Source organism: Haemorhous mexicanus, chromosome 4 (genome assembly GCF_027477595.1).
Source record: "Haemorhous mexicanus isolate bHaeMex1 chromosome 4, bHaeMex1.pri, whole genome shotgun sequence".
Taxonomy (NCBI): Eukaryota; Metazoa; Chordata; class Aves; order Passeriformes; family Fringillidae; genus Haemorhous; species Haemorhous mexicanus.
Window position 1 is genome coordinate 352857 of NC_082344.1, and position 27665 is coordinate 380521.

A 27665-nucleotide genomic window follows, 5' to 3' on the forward strand; every position below is an offset into this window, starting at 1 on the left:
GGACAGAGGGATACAGAGACACAGAGGGAAACCAGGACCCAGAGGGGAAACCACCATGGCACGTGGAGCAAGATGCCTCTCCTCCAGTCACTACACAAGTGCAGCTTCTCTGCAATTTCCTGCTCAGTGTCTCCTCCAAGCTCAGCAGGAGAACAAACAGGTACTCCCAACATCTCCTTCCCTTAAGCAGCACAGACCCACAGGGAGCACCCGGAATCCAAGGATGGATCTAAACATGGGAGTCCCACTTGCTACTCTCTCCACCTTTTCTCCAGCTTAGCCCTGGGCTGGGAAACAAAAGAGAACAAACATTTAAAAACCAAACTTGAGGTGTCTTGAGGATGCCCAGGCCTGGGAGGAAGCCCTTCCCACCAGCCCCTCGGCCTTTTCCCACTCTGAGGAACTGTGGAAATGCACACCCAGACCCAGGGCAGACAGCCCGGGGTGTTTTCTGCACAACACCACCACAGCCCCGAGCACCAGAAGCCTGAAGAGGTTCAGGAAAGGCTCTCCCAGGCAGCCTTGAATGCTCTTGGAAACATCTGAGCGCCACGCAAGAAAACACAGATTTTCATTTTAAAGCCATTTTATTTTCCGCTTCTCCGGAATTCCAAGCGCAACGTCCACGTTACTGAAGGAAAACAATACAGACCAGACAGGCTTATCCATCAGCAGTGAAACGTGCCCTTGACACTGAGGGTGCACCTGTCCTTCGGAGCTCCCCTACAGCCCTGGCAGTTCATCCTCGCACTGACAGAGAAAACTGCAGGGTTTGAAGAGTGCTGAGATAAACAAGGATACATTAGGAGGGCCATGGATACAAAATAAATTAGAACCATCAGTAAAATTTTCTTTCCATATACAAAATAACTTCTCTCTCTTGGGGGTGATTTTCACTTTTTAACATTGACAGTCTGTACACAGGTAAACCTTTCCCCAGAATCAATTAAAAATGTTGGTTTTACAAGGAAAAAGGAGCCACTAAACGACCCGTCCTGCAAACTCACAAGCCTCTCCTCAGCTGAGGGTGGCAATCTTTGGGACCAGCCCTGCCCCAGGAGCGACACCCTGTTGCTGATGAGCTCAGGGCCCCCAGAGGATGGAAGAAGCGAATCACCACCCTGCCAGCTAAATCAGAGCACCGAGTGCCCCGTCCACTCCTTTCCTGAACAGCTCCGTGGAGGGTGATTCCAGCCCCTCCCTGGGCAGCCCCCTCCACTGCCTGACCATCCCTTCCAAGAAGAAATTCTTCCTAATGTCCAGCCTGACCCTCCCCAGGTGCAGCTTGAGGCTGTGACCCCCGGTCCTGTCGCTTGTTACCTGGGAGAAGAGGCCACTGCACGGCCTGGCCACAGCGCCCTTGCAGGCAGACAGCCCACAGGTTATTTGGAAGAGTGTTCTAGAACTCCTGGTCAACAAGTCCTTGGGCCACCTGACTGAGGGGGTATTTCCACAGCCCTGGCCTGCTGAGATTCCGTAGCAGAATTCAGAGGGATGCCCTCAGCAGGGCTGCTTTGAGCTCCTGTGCCCGGGGCTGCCGAGCTCCCGAGAGCTGAATTACAGAGCACGTGTCAGTGGAAAGGAACTCGCACACGAGGTGGGTCACCTCCTAGCAAGGAGATGCACGGTCTCTCGGGCTTACCTACAGCTTTCAGGATGTCAGATTGGTTTTGCTGCCTTGCTGTACTACTCTAAAACCTAAGGCAGGACATTTAGCTCTAAAATGAAGGCTATTACATCTCTAACCTCCCCCCTCTCATTAGAACAGAGATGAGAAGTACCAGGCTGTGCTGCTTCCAAAATCTTGCACAAAAATAGATCACTATGTCCTTTGGGCAGTGTCAAAAATCTGCAGATCCTTCCTTCACCTCTTGCTTCCAACAGGTACAGTCAGGTCCCATTCCCAGGCCTTGTGTCTCGGTCAGGATCACGGACGAATGAAGTTTGTGCTCACTTTCCTTGGAATCGCTGCTTGGAATCCATCCTGCTCCCCTTCTCGCTGACTGGATTTCTTTACATTTTCTCGTCCAAAGGAAATGCACTGGCAGTGCAAACACGAGGCAGGGATGATGAGACTCCTGCCCACCCCTTTCCGCAGACAGCAAGCCATCACCCTGGCATTGCCCGCAGGGCGCCCACGGCGTTATCTGCACGCACAGGACTCCACTGTCATGTTGGGGTACACCTTCAGAACCACGTTCTTGTTCTCATCAAAGAACAAGATACTGAGAGAAGACATTTTGTCAGGAACACAGCAGGGCTCGGGAATGCCGGGCACGACTCCGACAGCTCTCACAATGCTCTGGATGGTGGCGTGGTTGGACGGCTTCATGGCCTGCAGGAGAAAGACACGGCAGAACACGTCACTGCACCCACACTGCCATGGATTCGTGTACTCCACAATAGCACCGCCTTGCTGAAGGGCCCTGCTGAGAGCCCTCAGCTGGAACATCTGCAGCCAGCGGCACTGCCGAGGAAGTGAGCCTCCAGGACAGCTGGGCCTCATACTAGAGTGACATTCTCCTCAGGGGAGAAACTTCCAAGGGCAAAGCTTCCCAAATTTATAAAAAGGGACACGCTTGGGTTTGCTCTGCACAGAAAGCAAATCTGCCTCGTAAGGTAACTGCTTGGTGACAAAACCAGATGCCGTTAAGGTGTTCATAAAAATAAAAAAACAATGCAGAGAAATTAAAACCACACAGTTTTTCTCTGAACCCTGAAATGCTTCCTGATCTAAGTATCTGTACAAGAGATAGGTGGGCATGAAAAATGCACAAAATACAGCTTTTAGCCAGGGACTTCTGCATTGGTTTTTAGGGTTGCTCTTACACAGACAATCTGGGAATCAAAACAGCTCAGTGTGTATCCCATCACATGTTGCTGAGAAACACACAGAACCAGGTCTTTTTGGCCAGATGTTCAATTTACAGTTCTGCTGCAATGAGAGATGATTTGGTTCTGGGAAAAAAACTTAGTCTTAAGGGTTAGATGTTAGGGACCTGCAAAAAGCACAGGACTAACTGAGAATTCCAGCTCGTCATCTTGTTTGTGCAGCATATTAGTACATGAGGTTAAGTCTCCATCTAAGCTGATCAAAGACATTTCTGTCGGTTTATTCTGAATTCAAGAGTACCTATACTCCTCAGCAGTAGCAGCCTGGGATTTAAAAACATGTTCTGGAATATCATGCAACTCAGATTTCTGTACCATTTCTATCTTCAAAGGGAAGTGAAAGCTCTGGTAGTGCCCAGCCACGTTTCCTTTCTCAGCTGCTGGGCAGCATTCTCCCCAGAACAACTGGGAGCCCAACAGCCGTCCTGAGCCTGCTGATGGCATGTCACAAGGTGGGACACCTACTGCCCTGAGGAGTGTCACTGCAGCTGGGTTACAAGCAGGGCACACAAAGGCAGCTGCGAGCTCCTGTTCCTGACAGGAGAGTGTCTCTGTGGGCAAGCTCTATGCCAGGTCACGCTCCCAAGAGAGGTGGGTTGGACAGCAGTCAAACCACCTGGCTAGAACCAGGGCACGGCTAAAAAAACGCACATCTGGAGGTGTGGGGGACACATCTGTTCTCCATTACCCACCAAGCTGTTAACTCTAGGAGCTCACCCTCAGCAAGGGAACGTGATGCACCCAGAGGCACAGCCCAGTCTGTTATTGCCTGAGGGTCAGGGTATCCCTCTGCAAACACGGTCTCAGTTGTGGCAGATCCCGTGACGCCCAGCTTTGAAGCCTGCCCCTGCAGCTGGAGCCAGGAACGTTGTCTCCTCCTCCAAGGAGAGGACCCTGCCTTCTGCGACTTCCTTTGCCTGGGCTCCATCCCCTTGGGTGCAATTCTTCCACCCATCACTTTCAAAGGGCGACTCCCCTGGCTCCGTCAGCCACTGAAATGCCACATGTCTTTTGGAACCAACTGCTCTGGCTTGACTGTGGCAGGACCAAAGACTCTGGAATGAAACGCCGCAGTGAGCCAAAGAGCCCTGCCTTTACTGATGTTTCCTGCAGCTGTTACTCGTGCGTGCCCCTCCTTTTAGGCCAGCCTCAAATCCCATGTCCTGCTCCCAGGCTTAAGCAGCCTCCAGGACCTACTAAGATTGTTGCTAAAAATGACACTGGGCATTTGGAGCAGAGTTCAGCTATCAAGGTCACAGGGCTAGGAGCACATCAGCCTCCCCTGCTGCTCACATGCTCATACAAGCCACAGGATATTTTGCAAGTGAGTGAGCCTGGATACATTGCTTTTGGATTCCCCCTGTCCAGTGAATCACAAGTGATTCACTCGACCCTGCGGCACCCCAACCACGCCTGTCAGTGCCTGGAGCTGGAGCTCCCTGCCCTTGGGGCAGCCTCGCCACAGCCTGCAGTGGGGCTCTGGGCTCCTTTTGGCCACAACAAGCGCTGCCTACCAAACGGCTTCCCAGACCTGGCTTGTGTCGCTGGCTGCCTTTCACTGACGTGGCAAACAAAATGCCCACTTTATGGTAACAGACAGTGAAAAAGCATCATACCTTTGGAATTGGGAATTGGCACTCTCCTGAGCAGTAATAGGCGTCGAAGGACTTGGGGGAAATAATCCACTCGCTCCAGCCGATGTCTGCAAAATCCACCTTGAGATAGCGCCGGGCGCAGCTCCTGGGCTCGTTCCACTGCTTCCTCCTCGCCTTCTTCAGCGTCTGCTCATCAAACTGCAGAGTCTGGCTCTTCTGCAGATGACTCTTCCTCTGCTTCTTCTTACTCCTGGCCCTGTCTGCCAGCTGCGGCTGGAAGGTCTTGTAGGGCTTTGTGCCCTCCCACGCCTGGTCCTCCCCGTACTGGTACCTGGCTCCTGGGAGCTCGTTGTTCTGCAGAGGCAACAGGGCGTTTGCAGAGCGTTTCCTCCTCCTCCTGTGGCCTTCCGGCTTGGGAAGGACCCCGGCCCGAGGATGACGGCGTCCTCGCAGAGTGGAGACAACGCTCTCTGGCTCGGAGATAGCGGAATCGTTGGCGTAAATCAGGATGTAGGGCTCGCAGGAGGAAGAGGCCCTTTGCCAGGGATGATGGCCGGGCAGATCCATTCTAACGCTGATCAGCAGCTCGTTGTTTTGCTTTGCTTCGTGCAGGAGCCGAGTGATATCCTTCCACTGCCAGGAGAGGACATCCTGGTAAGCAGAGGAGACATTGATGAGGAAATGTCCCAGGCTGCGAGTCCGGTTCCCAGCTGAAGGAAAGGCCCAAACTGAAAGGCGTATCTGAATTTCAGGTTTCCCGTGCCAGTGAGGAGAACAGCCACTGGGCTGGGAGCAGTTCCACTTGACATGCAGCAGATCTCCAATATAATAATACACCGAGGCTGACAGGACATTTTCAGACTCCGTGAGAGATGTCAGGTTAAAAACGTACACCTCCTGGCCCTCGGGGCTCCCTAGAAAAAGAAGTAATCACGTAAGAATACGGGCATCCAAAAACCTCATCCAGAGGGGACACAAAGCTGCTCTGACAGCCTTTTGGCTAAGCCAGATACTACTCATGCCTCTAGAACAATCAGTTACCCTGGGTACATTTAGTCATTCCATCTTGGACACTTCATCCATTTTCATGCCAGAGTTAGAAGGTATTTACTCATACAGCTGAAGGCAGGCAGACTACAGCATCCGTGATATCCCAAAGAAAGCCAATCCAAAAACCAGATTTCAGGGGTCGTGGGGTGGAACATGTGGGGGACTCTAATCCCCACAAGGCGCAACAGCAAGGCTCAAGAGGAAGGTGTAACTTTTCTTTTAAAAATCCCTGTGGGCTGCAGTTATGTCCGTCCTTCAGAGAAAGAGAAATACAGATCAGAATGTTAAGCTGTAAAAGCAGGCTGGCATGGAAAACTCAAATAGAGTGTAGCTAAGGTATGGTCTGCAGCCCTGCCCAAAGGGCTGGAAACATCCTGACACGTTAGGGAAACGAGGGCATGGAGAACTAAATGCTTTTGGACACCATGGCGTGTGAAAAGCCTCTCCAAAAGGGTCAGTCCAAGCAATGACCAGCACAGAGATGGCCATGGACTAGGGATGACAGCCACATGGCTCCCACCCTCCACACAAGGCAGCAAGTCCCTTGCCCAGGCAAGTGAAAACACCATTTCCAGTACTCATCTTTCAGAGACATTGACAATTTCATGTTCTGTGTGACATTCAGTGCCTCCAGCCTGCAGTATCCCAATGGCCAGTGCCATTCAGGTAAATGTGGCAAAAGCCTGGACTTTTCCCGTGCTGCCCCATCCCTACCCCAGCAATCCAAGCAGCTTCCTCCTCTTCTGAACATTTTTGTGCCATATTATTCCAATCAGTACATTAAAAAAGCAGGAACTGGTCCCACTAAAAAGAGAGAACCCTTCTGCCCGACTTAGCAGAGGCACTGCTTCATGGAACTATGGAAAACAACTCCATGTTTTCTTCAGGGGAACAGGGCCAAAACAGGGGAAAGGCCAAACAACCTAAGGAATCATCTTTGTTTACACATTCAGCCTCGTCTGACAGCAGAGCACATAGGTAACTTCCCCAAGTACTGAAAACTCACGTATCACTATTGCAGATGCCAAGGGAACTAGATTCACCTGGAATTCCATCCCACTTTTTATTCCTCAGGCCAGAACCAGCCCTTGATTACGCTTGCACTAGGCATACCCGAGGACCTGATCTCTGCTTGGTTTGTAACCGCTGATGTAACAAGGTTAATACATATTTTGGCAGAGCACTGAGTAGATCAGTCCTAGGAGCCAGAATTCATGGTGTCTCATGGGCACGGGTTTGAGAAGTTATTATCTGAATCACTGCTGTACGCTGAAGGACAAGTTTTGATCTTAATTTTTACTACCAATGCACCTTCAAAAATCCCGCCTGTTCTAAACTGGTATATTGGAAGACAAAGGAAGCTATTTTTGTTCATCAAGAAATTCTGGACAGCATGGGGCAGACACATAGTTTTGGTTAAAAGCTAAATTCCAGCCTGCAGCTCTATGCCAAGACGAAGCGCTTGCAGTAGATGGTGCTATTTTCCTACACAACCACCTCCAAGCTTCAGCAGCTCCGAGTTCTCCGAGCTTTCATCTGCAAAGTCACCTCAACAAACAGTTACTAGTGGCCAGCACAGACATCTGTGGATTCACCAGATTCTGCCTCGAGAAACCCAACCTGTGTGACCTGGGGTTCCATCGAAATTTGGGAGCACCGATCCAGTACACCACTTGTGCGACAGCGATACCCGACTCCCAGGTGTGAGCATTGCACTGAAATAAGTGTTCCCCGGGCTAGAAATTAGCCTTAAAAATTACAGGCATACCAAGGAAGCTTTACAATAACTATAAAAGAGTCTTTTGCTCAGGAAAATTACATTTAATTGAAACGAGACTTTTTCTTTTGCCTCATAGGACACGCTCTGCTGGAAACCATTCCAGACTGTTTCCTCGAACCCGGCTCCTGGCACTGCAGCTGAAGTACCTGTACCTGCTGGATCCCAGGGGCATGGCTCACACTTCCTCGCCTCCCCGCACCAACCCACAGCTGCAAGGAAGGCCTGTGACTGGCATTAAAGAAGTGTTTTTAAGGAAGTGCAGTTGGTCTGTCACGAGCGACATCGCTGGCACAAGCAGATTCCTGTCACAAGGGGCATTTCAGGCATCAATAAGCTGGAACGAGTCTGCTAACATGTGGTGTGTTTACCTTTATAGAGGATGCCCTGACATTTTTATGGACTGCCAAATCTGTCCCACGGGTGGAAAAGGATGCAATAAGGAGGACTATTTAGTTATACAGTCACCATTAGCCATCATTTAAAGGAGATGTTAAAGAGGTGCCCTTGTGCCAGGGCCCAGCTAAGAATGGATCGGCGTTTCCGGTGTAAAACCTTGTTCTCATCGCTTCACAGCCCACGTACAAAAGGGCACTCGGAGCTGGAAACAGGAACAAGTTCCTCAACAAAAACAGATTTGGAAACCAGATTTTCCCTTTTCTCCCATCTTCCTCTTACTTGGCTGCTGCTTCCTAGTTACCAATTTGCGTTCTGTGCAAAAGGAAAAGATAGGATGCGGTTCTCCTTTTTGGAAGAGCATAGGACCGGGTGCCAAACTGGTTTTACTAATTCTTTGCAAAGCAGGTAAGATCACAGCAGCTAGCAACTTGATATAAAACAGCAGCAAGTTCACCATGGACTAAAGCTATCGTCTGCTCAAATAAACAACTCGTGTAGAAACAGCGATGCTGCATACCCAGGACCTAACCTACATGAGGGTTTCATGACACGAAACCGACAAATCTACACACTGCACAGCCTAAGTGTGCTGCACAGTGGCCACTTGATCTCTTTTCTCTATATTTAGCCACAACTCATCGCACGTGGGCTGCTGGGGAGAAAAGCAACTTGTGCACAGCCTGTGCTCTGATGCCACAGCTCCTCACCCTGAGGCTATGTGTTCTAGAAACAGGGACTGGCAGGGAACTGCCAACGCAGGTCGCTCACGCGCGTGGCACCGCTCTCAGACACACAGCGACAGAAGCCAGAAAATTCTGTCCTGAGAGGCTGAACCTACAGATCCTGCCCATTTGCCTCAGAAGCTTGCAGATTTGGGCCCATCTGCCCAAATCTTAGCTTAATGTTTGTCAAGTTCCTGAAAAATACCAGGATGCTACTGCTTGCATTGTATTTACAGGGGTGCAGAAAACAACAACAACAACAACAAAAAAAGACGAAACACACAGAAGGAAAAAACACAAGTCTCCTGACTGGATATTTGTAAAGTTCTTGTTGCAGAGAACCCCTGACACCACGGGTGCTCAGAGGGGCCAGCACTTGGCCCGGACTGGTTTCTGCAGGCTGAGGGCAGCCGGTGAGCTCGGTTTCCCCGTTTGCGTGGGCACTTCACACCACAACAAAGCAAAGAAAGGCCTTTGGAAAGGGAGGAGAACATAGTTCTGAAACCACAAGAATTGGCCTAGGGGCAGGTGTAATACCTGAAATTACCTGAACTTCAGTCAATAAAAAAGAGTTTAAAGTAATTTCTGACTGTATAGCTTTACTATAACACCATTAGGAGGACCTTCCAATTAAAGGCAGGACTCATTTGCAAGCCATGTTCCTTAAGTGATGCTAGGATTAAAAATGCTTTCAGAAGCAAACCTAATCTGCATTTGAGGGTTTTATCTTTCTGCTTTTATTTTTTCGCGCTGTATCTGACCTCCAACTCCTGAGCCTGGGCAACCACCAGCACAGCTCCAGAGGCAGTGCTGAGGGTAAGCACATTTCTGCTCAGGTCTCTTTCAGGAGGAGAGAACAGTCGTGTACAGACACCGCTGCATGGGCAGGACCACAGCTTCAGAGCTGCCTCGCCAGAACCGCCCCAGTGCTCCACTGTGGCTCACGTTCTTCCTATGTGTCTCTTAGAGCCACAGGGGATTGAAAGCCACTCACTCCTGTGGCACCCACCCACAGGTAAAGAACTGGAAAAGGCCTGTCCAAAGCAACACAAGGACTACCAGAGTCATCCCAGAAATGTCCTGCAACAGTGGGAAGAGCTGCTGCAGAAATCACAGGCTGAACATCCCTTGACTCAAATACAGAGAAACAAATTAGAGCAGTTAGGTCCATGAGAGAGAACGATGTTCAAGTGTAACTAAACACTCTGAGAAAGATATACCTACCTCCTTATTGCACTCCTCACAGATTTCAGGCCTGGGGTTTCTCTTCAGCTTTGTCACAGGCACAGGTTCCTTTTCCTGAGCTATTCAAACTGTACAATTATGCTTCCAGATAATTTAGCAAGATTAACAGGAAATAAATTCACCTGAATGATCGCATGGACATTCATCAAAACCAATGGCCAAAACCCCCAGCTCAAACAAGCAACAGTCCAACCTGGTTGTGAAGTCTGGTGCATGAGAGATTTCAGGGCAGGAGGCTTCAAAGAAGTGCCACAGGGGGCTGAGGCTCTGGTCCCATCCCCTCAGAGAACTGAGCCGCAGCAAGAGAAACTTGCTTTTAACAGCAATGAGGATGCTTGTTTTGATTAATCAGTCTTAGCTGGCTTTTGTCGGCTGTTGGTGACAGGGCCACAGCTGCCACCTGGAACACCACTGATCTTTGACGCGAAACAGGGATGAGTTTCAACAAATCCTAGGAGCTTTTGGTCTCATCACACAACACTCCAGAGCCTCAAAAATCTGTCTGCTGGGTTACCTGGGAGATTTGGGAAGGGCCTTTCCCATGTGCCACAGAAGAAGCAGAAGCCCCTGCAGAGGAAAAGCAAGGACAGAAAGGTTCCACAGCTACGCTTGAGAGCTCAGAAAATTTGGGCTTCAGAAGAGTTTCTCTCCTGAAAATGCCAGACTGAATTGCAAAGTTAAACTGCAAATGAAACCACTGAAAATCTGCTTCAAGACCTCTTGCTGTAGATGGAGGAGACACGGGAGGATCCTGGGGGAACTTCTGCTCCTAGCAGACAAAAAGCTGAGTCCTGAAGGGGCTGGCAGAGGGACTGGTAAAATGTGAATGAGCAATAGAAACGCCACGTATTAAATTAACTGATGTGTCCCATTAAGGACAAGGGGAAGCCCGTGGGAGACTGGAATTTGGAGCCAAGGAATGCAACAGTCAGAGCAGAGGATCTACAGACAAAGTACCTCGAAAGGGGAATACTGCTGGATGTGCCATTTTCATGGCAGGCCTTGCCAGGCCCAAGGAGGAAGTCAGAAAAAGCCTTTCCATTGCACCCACCGCCCAGAGGAACATCAAACACAAGGGCTTTCTGGAAACAGTTTTCTGCCATCAATTACCACACAAAACAGGCTGCTGCTGCTGCCAACGGCAAGAGAAAGACAACAGCTAACTGGTTAAATATTTTGCATAAATACTTATTAAAGTGTCACCAATTTTTAAAACCAATTTATTGCTTGGGCACTCGATCTGTGAAAGCATTGGAGGAGGAGGAGAGGGATTCGCAAGCAGTGTGTTTGTAGGACTGCTGCCACTCAACATCAAGTGAGAGTACAAATATAACCAGAAAGACCACAGAGATGGGATTTCAACCAATAACATTCTAGGTTTAGAACAATAAATGGCTTTAATGAGATATCCGTAACAGAGAAAATATTGCTCTGCTAGGGTCATTAACAATCTCCCCTATTTTTTTTGGGGTGGGGGGGAGGACGGGGGTGTGCTATAGTGATTATTACGTCCTCCCCTCTTTTAGTAGGCTTAATTCAGTGACAGCCATGGACAGGAGACTTCACGAGACAAACAGGCCACGTTAGAAATGCAAGAGAGATCTTCAGTAAGAGCAGCAGCTGGGCAGAGTCCTGGCCCTCAATGCTTCAAACCCAGGGTAATTACTCCTCTAAAGCCTCTCCTGTGGACAGAAATACTTGCAGGGTTGAAACCTTAGACACCAAAGCCACTCATTCCTCATTGTATTTGATCTCTGCATAGAGCTGCCTTATAAAAGACATCGCTGCTTTTGAAGAAGCAAGGAAGCCTGCCACCCACAGCTCTCCTTCCTAGGACAGGAAGAACCTGAAGCAAGTCACTGAAACTCACAGACAGCTCTCACTTTTGCTGACAGACGCTTGTCTAAGAAAAAGCCACTGGGTCAGTGCACCAGTGTAGAGAAAAGTAAGAGACTGGCAAATGGGGCTTGTGTGTGCGCTGTGACAGCTGTCCCACACGCAGCAAGGTTTTGGGGTGCAGCAGACAAGGGAAGGACATCCCACCGATGCCCATCTTTGGCTTCTGCTCATTTCATTTAGCCCTTGCGCAGCACAAAAACCACAAGAGGGAAGGGTTAGGGTTAGTACCAAGACAGTGAGGACTTCTCTCTCTGCTAGGACACGGCTCTTTTGAGATGCTGGCATGTTAAACACGTCCCCCTCCCTTACTGAAAATGTTTTTTCATTTTCACCCATCTACCTGTGCACGCCCGTGTGTAATCACAGAGATGTAAGCGCCCCTTCCAAAGATGCCAAGATGAACTATTTACTGCACCAAAGTCGTGCTTCAGCTGAACTCATCCACCACTGCATCTCACTGTCAGTAAACCCCAAGCCATGTCACGGCTCTGTCAGGCGCAGATCAGCTCCAACAGAAGCTACACGCGCAGAACACCACTAACACGTGGGGGACTCCGGAGAAGATCCGCTAATTACTCCTCCTCCCTCAGCAATCATGCTGACAGCAATCATGATGACAGTGATGCTTGAAGCACAGCAGAAGCGGCAAGGCAATAATTAAAGTACAGGACATAACGTCAAACACGACAGTCCCCGCAGGAAGCGAAACTCCTCTAATTCTCTCATTTCTCCCCTCCACCGCGCTCTCCGGGCACCACCCAGCGATGCTCTGACCCCGCGGGGCTGCCCTCTTGCCCCGGCCGCGGCGCGCACTCACCTGCCGGCAGCGGGCGGAAGCCGCGCACCGTGTTGCCCCGCCGGAGCCACGGCCCGGGCGGTGTCGGCGGGTCGCGGTACTGCTCGTAGAGCCGCAGCATGTGCTCCGCCACTCTGTCGGCCGCCGGCCGCCCGGGCCGCCGCTGCCCCGCGCCGTCGTCACCTGCGGCCGCCCGGGCGCGGCCGGCCCGCACGGCCCCCGGCGCGGCGCGGCGCCGCAGCCCGACCCGGCGCGGCCGCAGCGCGTCGCCCAGAGCCAGGCACAGGCAGCCCCATCCCAGGCACAGGCACAGCACCCAGCGGGCCGACCACGCCATCCCGCCCCTCCGTCGTGGCGGTGCCCGGGACCCCTCGGTGCGGCCGGGCGAGCCCGGGAATGGGCGGAAAGCGCGCTCGGGGCTTTCTCCTCCTGGAGAAGGAAAAATGGGGGAAAGGAAAAAAGGGGGAAAGGAAAAAAAACCCGACAAAAAGCGGGGCGGAGGAAAGCTCTGCAGTCTGGACCGCCCTCCCTCGGCGGCGGGGAGCGAAGGGTTTTATTCCCAGCCGCGCAGGTTGCTGTCGGGGCAGAGGCGGCGGTGCTGCTCCCGGCACGGCCGGCCCTCGGTGCAGCCCCGCGGGGGAAGCGCGGCGATCGCCCCGCCCGCCCTCGCTCCGGCGGGGCCAAGTGCGGGGAGCCGCCACCCCAGGGGAGCGCAGCCACGGGACGGGACGGGACGGAGGGAGGGGATGCTCTGGAAACTCCATCCCCCTGGGCGGACGGCGGTCGAGGAGGACGGTCCCCTGCCCGCCTCCACCCAGCCCCTCCCAAAGGCCGTAGAATAACGTGATCGCATTTATTAAAAAAAAAAAAAAAAAAAAAAAAAAAAACAAACCACGAGTAGTAGCGCACTCACGCTTCTCCCCTGGAACGTCTCAAGGCTCGGCTGGGAGCGGAGCCCAGTCCACCGCGGGCAGGTGGAAGCGATGCTCACCGGGTTGTGCTGGGGTTCTGCCTGCCTCTCCTGAGTACCAGCCACGCTGAGTGACCCTCGGATTCCTCCACCTCGGCGGGGAGCGGCAGAGGTGCCCTCAGCAGCCTGGAGCCCCTGGGAGGAGACGTGCACCTAGAGAAATCCTGCACGGCACGACCCCTCCACTACACCAGAGCTCGGCAAGGTGTTCCTCGCCCCGCTGACACAGTTCCATGTGCCTCCCGCACTTGCTGTCTTTCAGCACCGAAGGACAGAAATGTCTCAGCCTCACACAATAGCCCAGCACACAGGACGCTGTCCCTCACCTCATCTGCTTTGCAACAAAGGGGTGCCTTGTCTGTACCTCGGGCAGGGAACACGCGGGAGGTGGAAGAGGAGGCTCCAAGGCAGTGTCACAGTTCATAAGCGTGCTGGTTCCCAAGATCAGCTTGGTTTCTAAGCTGAGGAAGGGAGATGATAAAATTGGCCTACAGACCAGCACATGGAGCTTAGCACATGGCATTTTCAGCACGGGGAGTTCGGCTTTTCCACGGACTACTGCGAGTGTATCATTATCCAGCCCTAAATAGAACACTACGACACATTGTGTATCGCCTCTCAAATTTCACTGAAATTAGGATGGGCAGCAAGCACTGTTATGCAGTTTTATGAGCCCATCTGTAACTACGAGAGGCGAGTGCCCACCAGCAGGTAGGGAGGAAAGTGAAGACTCTCAACAGCACAGTAGTGATTTTTATATGCTCCCACATTTGAAGACTCAGATACAACCCCTGGCAGTGTCTCATCTTCAAACAGTGCTGAGGGACCAAAGCTGGCATCTCCAAATCCTATCTGTAGATGTGGAAACAAACACCGTGGCACCATCCATGCAACTAGTGCCATTACCTCTATTTCTCACTAGGTAAGAAATGCACATTTAATGCAATATAAAAGCTAACAATACAGGTAAACATAATTAATAAGTTCATAATGAAAACATTAAGGTATTATTGCTTTTTTTTTTTTTGGACACAAGTAATAAAACCAATGAAGATCCGTGCAGAAAGACAACAAAATGATTTAAACTGATGGCTAAAAAATTCAGCACAAGCAGCAGTCCCTGGCTTATATCCATGGCAGACCTGTCAGTCCCAAAGAAGGATCTCTATGCAACTGGAAATTACCAGGATATCAGGATCATTTCAGGGTTTCAGCTTTTTCCTGCTCTTGGAAATAAGCAGCATAAAAAAAAATCCCCAAGCAACAACACACCACAAGTCTTTAAATAAAAACTGCCATAACTGAATCCTGTCCTACACGTACAGCACCAAGCCATTTGCTGGAAGATGTCATCTTTTGCACATCTCCAACACATCCTCTGAGCACCCTCCTGACTTTTGAGATGAGACCACTGTAAATCGAGAATTACCTGAGTTGAAAACAATTTAAATAAACCCTCAGAGACACTGCATATCTGTAACACCATTCTCAATCAAAAGGGGATTAGAGAAGAACTTCTGGTTCAACATGGAAGCTCAATCACCCTCTGGCTGAGCTTTTATTTAAAATTCTTTGAGTGTTAGCAGAAAGCCCTGTTTATACAAAATTTGGTTCCCAGAGTTCGGTTCCCAAATTCGGTTCCCAGAACCTCACCCCAGCACCTGACTGCAGCTAAGTGTCTAAAATAGAAAGTTAGCCCTATACAAGCCTATTACAGCCAGCAAGGAGCGAGAAAGAGGACACAGCATGTGAAACAGAAAGGAAAAAGTGGCTTCTCGGGGCGTTAGGAGCCTTCTCTGAATTCCCCATTTCCAAAGAGCTGCCACAGGCACGCACAGGGTTTCAGAAATCCCTCGCTTTATGGGCTGTCCCTGTGACATATCAAGACACTCATTAGACAGAGTTCTGCAGCTTGCAAAGATAAGAATATCCCCCACTCCATGAGATTTTTAAATGCCAGAGCCTTGTGAGTGTACCATCCAAACCAAACCAAACCAAGTTGGGAGCTCCTCTCCACAGCTGACAAACTCTCACACCTGACCCCCAAGAGAGCTGCACTTCTGCTCCTCTCTGCTATTCCTTTTCTGCTTCTTCCACACAAGTGCTGCAAACCAGTTATCCTGCCCTCCAGCTACAGCCAGCACAACTCCAGGCCCTATTGGGCCTGAGCATCTCCATCCTGATCACCACAGTCCCAGCCTGTGCAGCAACCTGGCCTTTTCATTCCTTACCTACCCCCTGGCAGAGAGCAGGCTTCAATCCAAATTAAGTTTATTTAAATGGCGAGCAAGTCCGTGCCATCGTCAGGGCCAGCCTCACCGCCCTCCAGCAGCCCCTTCAAAAGTGCTATTTCGAACCTTCACCAAAACTTCAAGGTTTATCACCTTCTCAGAGTTTGCCGCAGAGTGCACAACCCAGTAACTTTGCAGCTACTTGTTCCCTTTACACAAGCACTCGGAAGTCCCAGGGAACAGGAAACCACAAATACTCCTTCTAGAGGAAATGAAATAATTACATATTTGCATAACAAAGTGATATTAGCAAAATCTGTTCAGCATGTGAAGGCTAACCCCACACTCGTGCTGCTATTGGCCTGGCTCTCAGCTGCTGCAGAGCTCACTCCACTGCTGTGGCTCCCACATCCAGCTCTCCTGGCTGTCATCTGGAGAATTCCCCACCGCAGCTCCGCCTCGGCCGCCTCGCACCAGCCCTCCACACATCTGCTTGGCCGCCTCAGAAGGGCTTCTGTGTGCCCTGCCATGGCAGGGCTCCTGGCACCGACTCCTTGGGTCAGCCGCACCAGCTCTGCCCCAGCCGTGTGCTCCCAGCCCCGCTCTCAGCAGACCCCAACCCATGGCTCTGCTGTGCTGTCCGCATCCAGGGACCTTGTCTCCTCTCCCTGGGGTCATCTGCTCTGCAGAACCACCGTGCCCTGGTCTGTATCACTTCCTTGCATCCCTGACACACACACATTCCAGGGTACACCAGGTACAAATGAGAACGCCGAGCAGCTCGTCATCCAGCAGCACTTGGAACCGTGGCACCGATCCGTCACTGCTCGGAACCGTGCCCCACGGACCTGAACGCCCCGCGCTGGCTCTCCCGTTACTGGAAACAAGGAGGCAGGTGCTCCTTGTCACCTTCCTGCTCATGGCCCCAGAGATGCACACAGGGAACAGCCTTGCACGAGGCAGGCCTAGGTGGGAAGCCCCGAGCAAACCCCCTAGTGCACAGCCATTCCCTGTATTCCCTATGCTGGCTTTTCCAGGCTCGCCAGCTGGGCTGGATGTTTGCTCAGGTGGCCAGCAGCAGCCTTCCCCTGGAGGGGCCCTCCAGCAGGATTTCTTCTCTCGGGCCCCGGGATCACAGGTTTCTCTCGCTGCAGAGAAGCTCTGCTGCAGGACCGGTAAGAACTCTGCCTGGAGGCGAGCTGGAATAAAGCACGCCTTGAGCGAACAACAGCCAAGGAACAAGAACCATGCTCCCCTTCCGTGCAGAGCCGTGTTCTGTACACACAGCTCATCGGCGCGGCCGCAGCCCGCTCAGCACCTGTGTTTTTGTTTTCTTTGCGGCGCGAACTGTGGCTTGGCCTGCGCTGCTTGTCCCTGCCTGCCTCGCAGAGAACTGCCCAAAGGTTTTAGTCATCTGTAATCTGATTTCTGTGTGTGGGGAAATGGAGCTAAGGGTACAGTTTCCCCAGCTGCCTCTTTCACAGAGGGTGGAAAGTAGAACACCTAATGACCAAACATGTGCTACTAAATAGTAACAACTCTGCTGTGAATGTGGCAGTGGCTCAGCAGAATGAAGCTCTTGGGCACCAGCCTCCTGCTACTTTCCAGCTTCACTCTGATCCGAAACAACCACCACAACAACAGGTCCCCATGTTGTTGCAAGACCAAGGATCGGGACATCACATAAAAAGAACGAAATTATGATTTTGGTGGGGTGCTGAAGGAATAGAAAAGAACTGAACACATACACACAGGCTAATACAACCTGCAGACCTTAACTGATGCACACAGTTCAGATGTGCTGGGAAAAACCTACAACTCTCCCCACCAATAAGAAATCTAGATTTCCAGGAATCCACTTGCCCATCAACGCCCAAAATCAGTTCCCTTATGGCAGCGTGCAAACCCTGTACCTGCCGTAAATGTCACAATCAGAGACAACACCAGAATCTCCTTTTGGAAAAAAAACTTGGACACTTCCATGCACGTTATGTTTACAGCAAGAAGGAGTTTTGGGCTGGACAGCTGGCATTTGTTTCTGCTAAAAAGCCACAAGGCCTAAGAATAGACCTAAGAAGCTTTCATGTGGTTATCAGTCCTTGGAATGCCTCTCTTGATTACTGTGCATGTCCACTTCACTTGGGTCTGATCAAGGCTGACCAGTGACAAGAGCTTGGGTACAACACCCAGTGATGTTTTGGGGAAATGGAGTGTAAGGCTGCTAGAGTTACTCTTTTATGCTCTGTCCTGTTCGTCTAAGAAAATCAACCTTTCCTTTGGAATGCAAGCCAGACCACAGAGGGGTTTGGGGACAGATTTCCACTTAGGGCAGAGGCCAGAGCTTCCTCCAGTTAGTATCGGCGAAGGATTATAGCACGTCACTTGGGAGCTTCCGTTTTGTGGTAGCACTCAGGGGTCCTGGGCTTGGGATGTCAGAAGGGACACAACACCAGGAGGGCAGCTGGCGTGCAGGCACAGGTGGGCAGGGAAGCAGACGGGTTTCCTGAGCAACCAGCACTCCTGTGCACGACTCCTGACTACCATTCCTTCATCGCAGATCCCACAGCTCACATTTTGAACATCCTATAGGACACGGATGATTTTTATAAAAATATTTTCCTTTTAACTAATGAGATCTAAGGATGAGCAGGGAAATGATTAATCGCAAGACATTTACAGAGAAAGAAAAATTAACTGGCACTACAAGGGAGAAAAGATCAATAATCCAAAATAAGGGGAAAGATGGCAATAGTGAACAAGAACTTTTTAAGGAAACACTGTTTTGAATGCGATCAAATTACTTGCAGATCTCTGCTGCAGGACGGGAGATGAGTAGATTCAGCTCGGGGTACCGAGGAATTTTTCAACCAAATGTTTATTCCAAGACCCTGATTGCTCAGACCTCACCAAGGATGTGGGAAGCGCAGTTGCATACCCATCCTTCACTGGATCTTTAATTACTGACATAGCTTAGACAGCAGAGCTTGGAAAACGCAGCCACAAAAGCCAGTAATCGCAGACCCACCCCGAGCTCATCAGGGGCTGTTCCCTGCCTCTTCCTGCTCCTCCCTCTCCTTACAATTTTAGAGATGCCAGCTCTTTTCCAAATAACAGTTTTGGAAGCTTTTACAAGGAGATAAAGCAGATATTCCCCCCACCCCATCAGTTGTGTTTCCTGCAATTCAATCACCAAGAAACAGCCTCTGGCCTCCTGGGTGCAGGCACGGGCACGGACTCTCTCTGGCAGAGGCTGGGGCTGTGCCCTGCCAAGCATTAGGCACCAACTCTGCCTTTGGCAAGAGGAGGTTCTCCATGGAAACCCTCACCTTGTCGGCCACAACCTCACCTGTACCTGCAGCAGCTGGCACCAGGAGTAACATCGGCACTGAGCAGCACTGGGCATGAGGATCTTGCCACAGTTTTTGCTAGGACACGGCTGGCAGCTGAAGAAGGCACTAGTTTTGCCATTCAGCCATCCACTAAAAAATGTGGACATAGCAGACGCCAGGCACAGTAATTTCCTGGTGGAACTCAGAGGAAAAGCGGTTCCTCAGACACCTGTGTGGGGCAGCAATCACAGGAGCAGCCCCGGGAGCAGCACACAGGCCTCTGGCTGATGCCCAGACAGCAAACCAGACAATATAGGGAGGGCAGGAGAGCATATTCCTCAAGTCACAACTCTTTCTCCCCTTAAGATTTTAGTAATCTGTAGTTTCCATTTCCCTACTGCAAATATACAGGGTTAGTTTATCTGAAGCTGTAAAAAGCACATCTTTCCTAAGAAGAGATTTCATCTTTCTTATGAGACTGAAGTTGAAATTGTAAAAAAGAGAGAAATTTTAAGAGAAACGTAGTATTTGCTGCATTTAAAGACAAGCCAGATGTGGAACCATACATCTCCAAATTAAACATTTACAGAGTTGGCAGCAATGGATTTTACTTCTCACACATGCCAACGTCGAGTCCGAATGTGCTCTCTATTTCCTACCTATGCATCTATCCAATGTCTATCTTGCTCCCCGCTGCTTTTTGCATTCCTAGGGATTATCCCCTGGACTCCTGCATGGCACCTCCTCACATCAGCACAGTGTCCTGCTTTCACCTCCCAAAGATGTGAAGATTGTGACAAAAATCCTGGATGCCCAATGAGAGGCAGCATCACGTGATCAGGAGAGTGAAGATCTGCAAAAATCAGGGCACGCTACCTGTGAGTGCAGACATCAAGTCTCATACACAGGGACCACCATTATGCAAGGAGAATACAGAGCCACATGTAGATGTTGAGAAGACATTTTTCCCCCATGTGGCTCTAGCCACAGGCTGGGAGCAACAGCAGCCTGCCCTGGCTTTGTTCTCATCAGCTCTCCAGTTCTCACCCCTTTGCCACCCATTTTCCCAAACTGTGCCCTGGAAGTTGGTAGATCACAGTGACAGCTGTCTATTGCACGTGAGCTGCTCCTGTCACCAGCTGACAGGCATCCACGGAGCATCCCACACTTTCCAGAAGCTTTGAGCTGGACCCTGGGGTTACCACCCCTCTCCCCTGCACGGGGTCACTGCCGCCTTTGTGCTCCACAGGCACAGCTGGAGCTCGGTGCGGCTCCCACTGCCCACTGCCTCCTTCCCTCTCCACTCTGGCCTGGGTGTGTGGGGCTACAGCAGATCTCCTCACTGCTCTTAAACCCGCAGGGTAGAGCAGGGAAGGGAGAAGTTGCCTTCTGCCCCATGTTGGGAATGGCTTGCTGGCCATGACTTGGCCTACAGATCCTTACAGATTACCAGATTGTATCTCTGAATACACCCGAGAACACAAGGGGAGGGAATTCCAATCCCAGCCAGCGACTGCCTGCCAGGTGCTCGCCCACTGGCAGCGAGCAGACCACAGCAGCAGTGTGAGAGGAGAAGGGCAGAAGCCAGGGGATGGTTCTTGCGATAACCATGCCCAACGCGCCGCTCCCGGGCGCCCACGGGTCCCGGCTGGGCTGCCCCGCTCAGCCTGATGCGTGCTGGGCCCAGAGTAAATGAGTTTCACTGCTGATGAGATAAATCACATCATTAGTCCAGGGGAAAATCTAGGAGCCAGGTGCTGCAGTAGAACGGCTCCTTGCCTGGCTCTGGTTTAGAAAACAACAGGCCCATGTAAGAGGAAGAGAAAACGCCGCAGTCACGAGCGAAGCCTGAGGACACAACAGCACCCGGCTGGCAGTTTCACAAACAGCACACCTAGCACGCTGCCATGGAAAACCAATAAAACAGGCAGCTCACGCAGAACCCAGAGTACCATTCCACTGCAAGACACTCCCTCCATCCTCCCTCATCAGGAGAGACGCCCCAAGTACGGTCGATCAGACAAGGGAACCCAAACTTTGCCTTTTGATGTGCTGCTTCATTCAAAAAACTTTTTTTGCTATGGTTTGATAAAGTGGACATTCTCCATTTTCTTTGAACAAACTGTACTACACTTGTTTCTCATCAGATTACATAAATTAGCTGAGAGGGAATGGATTCAATTACAGCCCAGATTCCAGACCTCTTAAGAACTGACTGCCTAACACATTCCTTTCATTTAACAAACTGGAACCAAATGAGGATTATCTCATATAAATAATACTCCCTCGATAGGGAGATGCAGTAAAATGGCAAAAATACTCAGAGGAACCACGCAGATCAAATATAAGAGCCTCTGATATTACCCTCTGGATTTGAAGTATGAACATCACATAAACTTCATTGTTCAGTATTTCTGCTTTGTATTGGGTACAAGAATTTGATTCAAAGACTTCAACTTAAGACCAAGTTTCGTATCTTCTGACAGCCTCAGACAGCCAAGGGAAAAATGTGTTTCAACAAAGTATGCCTTTCCACAGTGAAAAGATAATTTGATATCTCTGCGCGCCATACAAAGCTCTCCTGAAAAACCCAAGATTTACAGTCTCCCAAGTGACTCAGAGTAAGCGTGACCAAGAGTAAGGGCTTCACAGTGCTCTGAAGCGAGGCAGCTTCCCAGACACTCGCTCTTGAGGGACGCAGCATTGTGGAACAACTGAACCTGCTAGGGCAGCTCTCAGGAACAACCCATCCCACCAGAAACACTCGCCCAGCCTTGCAGCCTGAGCACTGCGCAAGCCATCTCTAGTAAAGATTTTCTTCCATCTGCCTAAACACACAAGCAGCCAGGGAAGAAAATTGCAAGGAAAAGACCTTGATTTGGAGCTCAATAAAGGACTAAAGGACTGAAAGCTGACGGCACAAAGTCATACAAGGTGTCGATTATCCCATTAGCAAACAGTGTTCTGGACACATTTTGAAGGACCTGACTGGAACACAGAGGCAGATTACCTGTGAGCAAATGCTTTTTAGATTGCTAAAGAATGGCTGAAGACAGTTTTGATGTCAGCCCCTGCAATTACAACTTGTCTAATCCTCCAGCTGTATTTAACCTGGCATCCAGCTACAAATCCCGGATTCGGCAGGTAGGCCTCACACATAAGACCTGATCCAAGAAACAGGATGTTTTTACCCACTCGGTGAAAAGGTTTCCAGGGGACACAGTCAGTTCTCTGCCAACACCAGTCTTTAAATCAGTGCAGTACTAGCCAAGCCTTTCTTCCTGGGCTTCTTCTTACCTGTCCCTCCGTGTGTCCAAAAGCTTTCTCAGTATTTTAGGAACCTCAGTAACTACCGTGCATGCAAAGACACATCAATAAAGCAAACAAGCTGTCCTGGCACTTAATCTGAACATCCCTTTATGTTCAGAGGGAAGGTAAAAATGTAGTTTTGCATGTGTTACATTCCAACTATAAAGCCCCAGACATGGGAGATGTTCTACCCCCTCTTCCTCCATTGCTTTTAGGAAAGAAGTTAAATGAAACATCATCTGAAGCTACATTCTTCCTCTTGAAGGGATGAACGTGCTGACCTGTCCTTCAAGTTTGCACTGTGCCCTGGTTTATACCCAGGGAATGGTAAATGTGGTTGAAGCATACATGAAATGAGACTTCTTCCACTCAGAGCAACTAGGACTAAGCATATCTATTGAGTACAAAGGGGACATTTCCCCTTTGATGGACGTGACGACAAGAATTTTAAAAGGTTTCTTTTATTAAGAGGTTCCTAATATGTAGAAAGGACGACTTTGCAAAGCAGACACAAAGTTATGTTCATGCCTGTTCTTGTTTCAGTCCTAAACAGCAATTGTCTGCTCACCCCTGAGATCCAAAAGCACAAAATCCAGGTTTTTGCTTCCCACCTCAATTGTGTTGAGAGATTTCTGTGTCTCTCTCTGCTGACTGACCCCCGACCAAAGCACCCAGATCCCTCACCAGTCACTCTGGCCTCTCCAACCCTCTGTCCTGCCTGCGAGCTCCCTAAGGAGGATGAGGGTTCCACAGAAGAGGCTTGGCAGTGATTTGATTTACAGAAATCGCTCTCAGAAAACTAGGAAATCACGTTAACTCCTCCATACCCTCCTCCTGGTCACCAGGAGCCTGACTGTGCATGACACTGCACAGAGCTGTTGATAGCTTACTTTGTAAGCCATGGGAAGAGGAGACTCCCCTAAGGATGCACTTGGGAAGGCTTTTCCTGCAGGCCCCAGGCTGTACCTGCCATGTACACAGTACTTGAACAGTCTAATGGACACCTTGGACACCTATTTTTAAGCAAGGGTTGTTTGTCAGGCCATCTGCAGTGCTACTGTCCATGCAATGCCCACCCCAGAAGGGTAGGAACAGTGAGAACACTATTTTATTGGGAATGCCCCTCTTGCAGCCAAAGCTGGACTGACTCACCCTAATGTTCACAGCAGACTTTTTTCAGAGAGGTGTTGGGCTGGGAGCTGGTTACTGCACACCTCTGCTCCGTGTCCTGACCAGAGCAGGCAGCAGGCTTCCCCAGCCCTTTCTCCCTCAGACAACCCCTTGCACTGTTTCAGTTCTAACAGCCAATGACTTCCAGAGCAAAAATCTGATACTTTAAATACAAGCAAACAAATAGCAGAGCAAAATCTGATAAAACATCCAGAAGCAAGGCTGATTAGGGCAGGGCAGCTGAACAGAGATGGGCTGGCAGAAGGCAAATCTTTATCTCACACAACCGCACTCAAAAAGCAAAAAGCACCAGTAGACAGAAGGGTTGCTGCGTCCAGGATTCCACAGAGAAAACCCTCAGGGCACAAATCAGAGGTCACTACACAGGTGAGGTATAAGAGTATCTGTGAGCTGCACATGTGTTTGTTTTTACTCAACTGAAATCAAGTGATACTTCTTTTTTGAACATGGGAAAATGGAAACAATACCACATGGAACCCTTTCAAAAACATTTTTTATTTTAACAGCAGCAGATTTCTAGAGTGTAATGGTTTATCTGGCAAGCCTTTGTTATACTTGAGACACGTTTCCTTTTCCAATTTCACATTTAATTCCTTCAAAACATGTGTTACTCATTTTGCAGTTTTGTACCCTCGATGCTGTTGATGAGAAGAGCCAGAAGAACCTCCTGCAGTACTTCTGACCATCTTGAAACACAAGTCTTCTCCCTATCCTCAACACCTCCCTGTTTGGGACAACTGATTTATGCCTCTGCAGAGCCAGGTACGAGCCCAGAGGAAAAATAAGAGGAAAAATAGAGTCAGGGCACTGCATCTGCCACATAGACAGTACTCAGTACCACACAGTACCACAGGCTGGCACAAGGGCAGCCAGGCACCTGAGAGGGAATCAGGGCTTTAAAGCAACACCGTGACACACAGTGCGGTCCGAGTGCCGACGCTGCGGCACCATCTGCCACGGCCAGCACCGAGAGAACCCGCCAGCACCTGCTGCTTACAAACCAGCCTTCCAGAAACTGTCCCCACAGCGTGAGCTGCACATCATCCCAAAGCTCGGGCAAGCACACGGACTACCAGCATCACTTGGCAGCCTCTACAGGAGCAGGCGGAATATCGGAAGTGCCACACATTTCAGATTACATTTCGGAGGTCTGCCCCTCAAAACTACCAGCCTGTGATGCTTCTCATCGTCAACATCACTTCTTTCCTCACCTGTGATTTATCTCTCATCACCCAGGAATATTCACTTACTCAACTACAAATCAGTTGAATTTTCTATATTTCTTGGAAATTTTAATTGTCGCACCTTTTTGCCGTGACAAGATTCGTACAAATCTGCACTTTTTCCTCCCAAAATGATACAGCTGTTGACAGCACAGTAACCAAGAGAATAAATATACCAGGAAATTCATAAAGATGCAAATCATGTTCCAGAAGTCTCCTCCTCGTTATTCTTCTGATTTGTCTCTCACACATCAAATTCTATGAAGTGCAAAGATTATACTTCATGTCCACCCCTGAGTTTTCAGGAATTTGTAAGGCAAAAGGTGGAAAAGCTTTTGTTTGTGATGGGCTTGGAAAGGCACGTGTACATAGAGCTTTTAGGCCTAACAACTGAACCTACTGACCCCTGGAATAAAGTGACTTACACTTACTGTAATTTTGAGCAAAACAGAGAGGAGCAGCATTGAATTGGAAGGGAGATATGACAATGACTACGCAACACTAAGTTTCCTTTCCCTGTTCCCTGCTCAGACCCTACAGGCATGCGGAAGTGGGGTTTCACCAAGGACTGCAGAGTTCTTGGAATTTCAGTGGAGTCAGTACCGTATATTTTAATTAAATTATTTACGGTAAGTTGCTATAAATATAAATCGCTCCATGGGGAAGAGGCTGAGGCAGCAGACCAAGTACAAGACTGGCAAACTGTCATTTGGAACAGAACCAGATCCTACCTTTCCCTGACTATCTTTCTCACTTCCATCTCCAGTGATAGGGTTTTGGGGTAGACAAATTCTGGTGGATGCGAAGGCTCTGATTATTCCAAGACAAATTCTGTTGCATGCAAATGCTCTGATTATTCCAAAACCATCTGCGGCTGCTGCTTCCTATAGACAAAAGCAGAGCACCTAAAGGAGCTGCACTTGGCTGTGCTAAACAGGAGGGCATTTCTTCAGGAGCATATGCTTGGGATCCTTGGAAAAGCCTAACATCAACCTGTCAGACCCCAAACCAGATTAAAGAAAACCAGCAAACCACTGTGAATAACCAATTCATCCAGGCATTTACTGATCTCTCTAACCACATGGATTATTTGTACAGTTCTATTGCCCTTCAGCACACAACCCTACCAGACCATGCCACTAAGTGCATTTTTCCACCCAGCCATCCTCAAAATCAAGCTAAACTTGCACAGCCATAAATCAGGTTCTGTGCTATCAGTACAGAGATCTGCCAAGCACACGGCTCCTCTGTGCCCCGTCCTTCTGCTGGCACAGGCAGTGCCTGCCCTGCGTGGCCCCTAACACGGTCAGTCCGACAGGGGGTATGGGCTCTGCTGCTGAGCAATGCTGCTTGTGAAAGAAAGGCTGTTCATAGAGAGCAGCCTGCAAGGAGAGACCTCAGACCTGTGCCAATTCCCACCTAGCAGGTGGCTGCCTGCATTTGTTCACAAAGTGATGCTGCAGGTGAGCTCAGACCTTCGCTCTGGGCTGGCCAAGGGAGCGGGAGGGCTAATGCCAGTGATCATCCCCACGAGGGGGAAAACCCACAGGGACCTCTGAGAGTAAAAGGTATGGGGGTCAATTATCTTTGGAAAACTTTAAGCGCTACACAAACCCCTCATCTGCCTCTATCCTTAGAGTAGAACATTGCCACTCGCAAAGGGGGCACTTCAATACAGACTTTTCTCTCAGCACCTCCTCAATGCAGCTTTGGGCACGTCCTATGCACTAGATACTTTTGAATTTTACATGTGCCCACCGACTTTGCCGGGCTGGGGCCCGTGAGATGGCAAACAAACTGGAGAGCTCTGGGACCAGCAAACAAACCGGAGAGCACAGCAATTCCATGTGCTTCGGGATCAGTGCACAAGTGCTCAGGTGTGGTGTAGATGGGCACAGGAAATAAAGGCAAATACAAAGAGGCCAGCCTTGCTGGAACCATCTCAGAATGTGTCCTTTAACAGCACACCAGACCAAGGGTAGATGACAGGAAAGCAGGGACAGACAATATTTAGAAGGCAATTACTAAACCGCAGAGGAAGCTCTTTTCACACGGACAGTCTCTCAGGTGGGAGTCCAGGGGAGCAAGTGCAGTTCCCTGAAAGGGACAGGTGTAAAACACATTTCCAGTGGAAACAGGTGTTTAATGAGGAGCAATTTAATTTTGCTGTGCCGTGTTTGGCCTTCTTTGCCACCTGCAGCTCCGGTTACATCTCATCGAAGCACCAGTGGGTACCGGTAGTCACAGACGGGAGCTCACCTCGTCTCTGTAACCCAGGTGCTCTCACCATGTCTACTCCACGTGCAGGAACGCTGTGCTGAGCTGCTCCTTCGGCTCCCCAGAGCTAAAGCACAAGACACGGGGCCCCAGCGGAGCCTGCCTGGCTTCCCAGCTGCCTGGTGCGCTCCCAGGCAGATTCCAGAACACGGGCACCGAGACGTGTCCACACACAATAACCCAGCCCAGCTTTTTGAACTTGGGAAGCAACGCTTGTGGGAAAGAATGGCTGGCCAAGAAGCAGATGTTCTAGCTTTCAACTCTTCAGGGAAAGAAAAACACAAAAAAGAAAAATAACTATATAAAAGGGTTACCCTTCAGAAGAAGAACTGTTTGCTGTACATGTGAACCATGTGCTGCCCTTGCACGAAGCGTTCGACAGCTGCTCTCACTGGAAGAAGCTCTGTGGACTGTGAATTTGCCTATCTATGCAAACAGGGTGTTGCCTCAGTTGGAAAACAATCTTCTGGCTGAGAACAGCTTGCTGAGAGACCGAGTTTAGATTAATTCTGTGAGCATGGAAATAAAGAAGCCTTTTAAACACAGAGATACACGCAGAAGGCACAATTTCCTCAGTCAGACAAGAAGGGGCATCAACAGAGAGAAGGCAGCCCCAGCCCCTGGGTGCAGCTAACAGGGACCGGGGGGACAGAGGGTCATGAGCTCTCCAGGTCAATGAGGGGGAGCTGCTGCAGTCAATCTTATGAGCACAGGGAAGAGACAGGAGGAGGAAAGAAGCAGAAACAAAGCATGAAGGCAG

General features: G+C 50.0%; 1 protein-coding gene across 1 annotated transcript; it reads right to left on the reverse strand.

Moving 5' to 3' along the window:
- Nucleotides 1-568: 568 nt before the first annotated feature.
- On the reverse strand, nt 569-13009 carry BMP3 (bone morphogenetic protein 3). The gene is made up of 3 exons (XM_059843454.1): nt 12397-13009; nt 4509-5401; nt 569-2335 (listed from the first exon to the last, which is right to left on the reverse strand). Exons 1-3 carry the CDS (start codon nt 12710-12712, stop codon nt 2144-2146), a joined length of 1401 nt encoding a protein of 466 aa, XP_059699437.1. The 5' UTR covers nt 12713-13009; the 3' UTR covers nt 569-2143.
- Nucleotides 13010-27665: the final 14656 nt, after the last annotated feature.

Coding starts and splice junctions, on each gene's coding strand:
- BMP3 (XM_059843454.1), bottom strand. CDS start 12,712: ATGGCGTGGTCGGCCCGCTGGGTGCTGTGCCTGTGCCTGGGATGGGGC. Junction 5,402..12,396: donor CTTCCGCCCGCTGCCGGCAG/GTGAGTGCGCGC, acceptor TTCTTTTTCTAG/GGAGCCCCGAGGGCCAGGAG. Junction 2,336..4,508: donor GCCAATTCCCAATTCCAAAG/GTATGATGCTTT, acceptor TTTCTCCTGCAG/GCCATGAAGCCGTCCAACCA.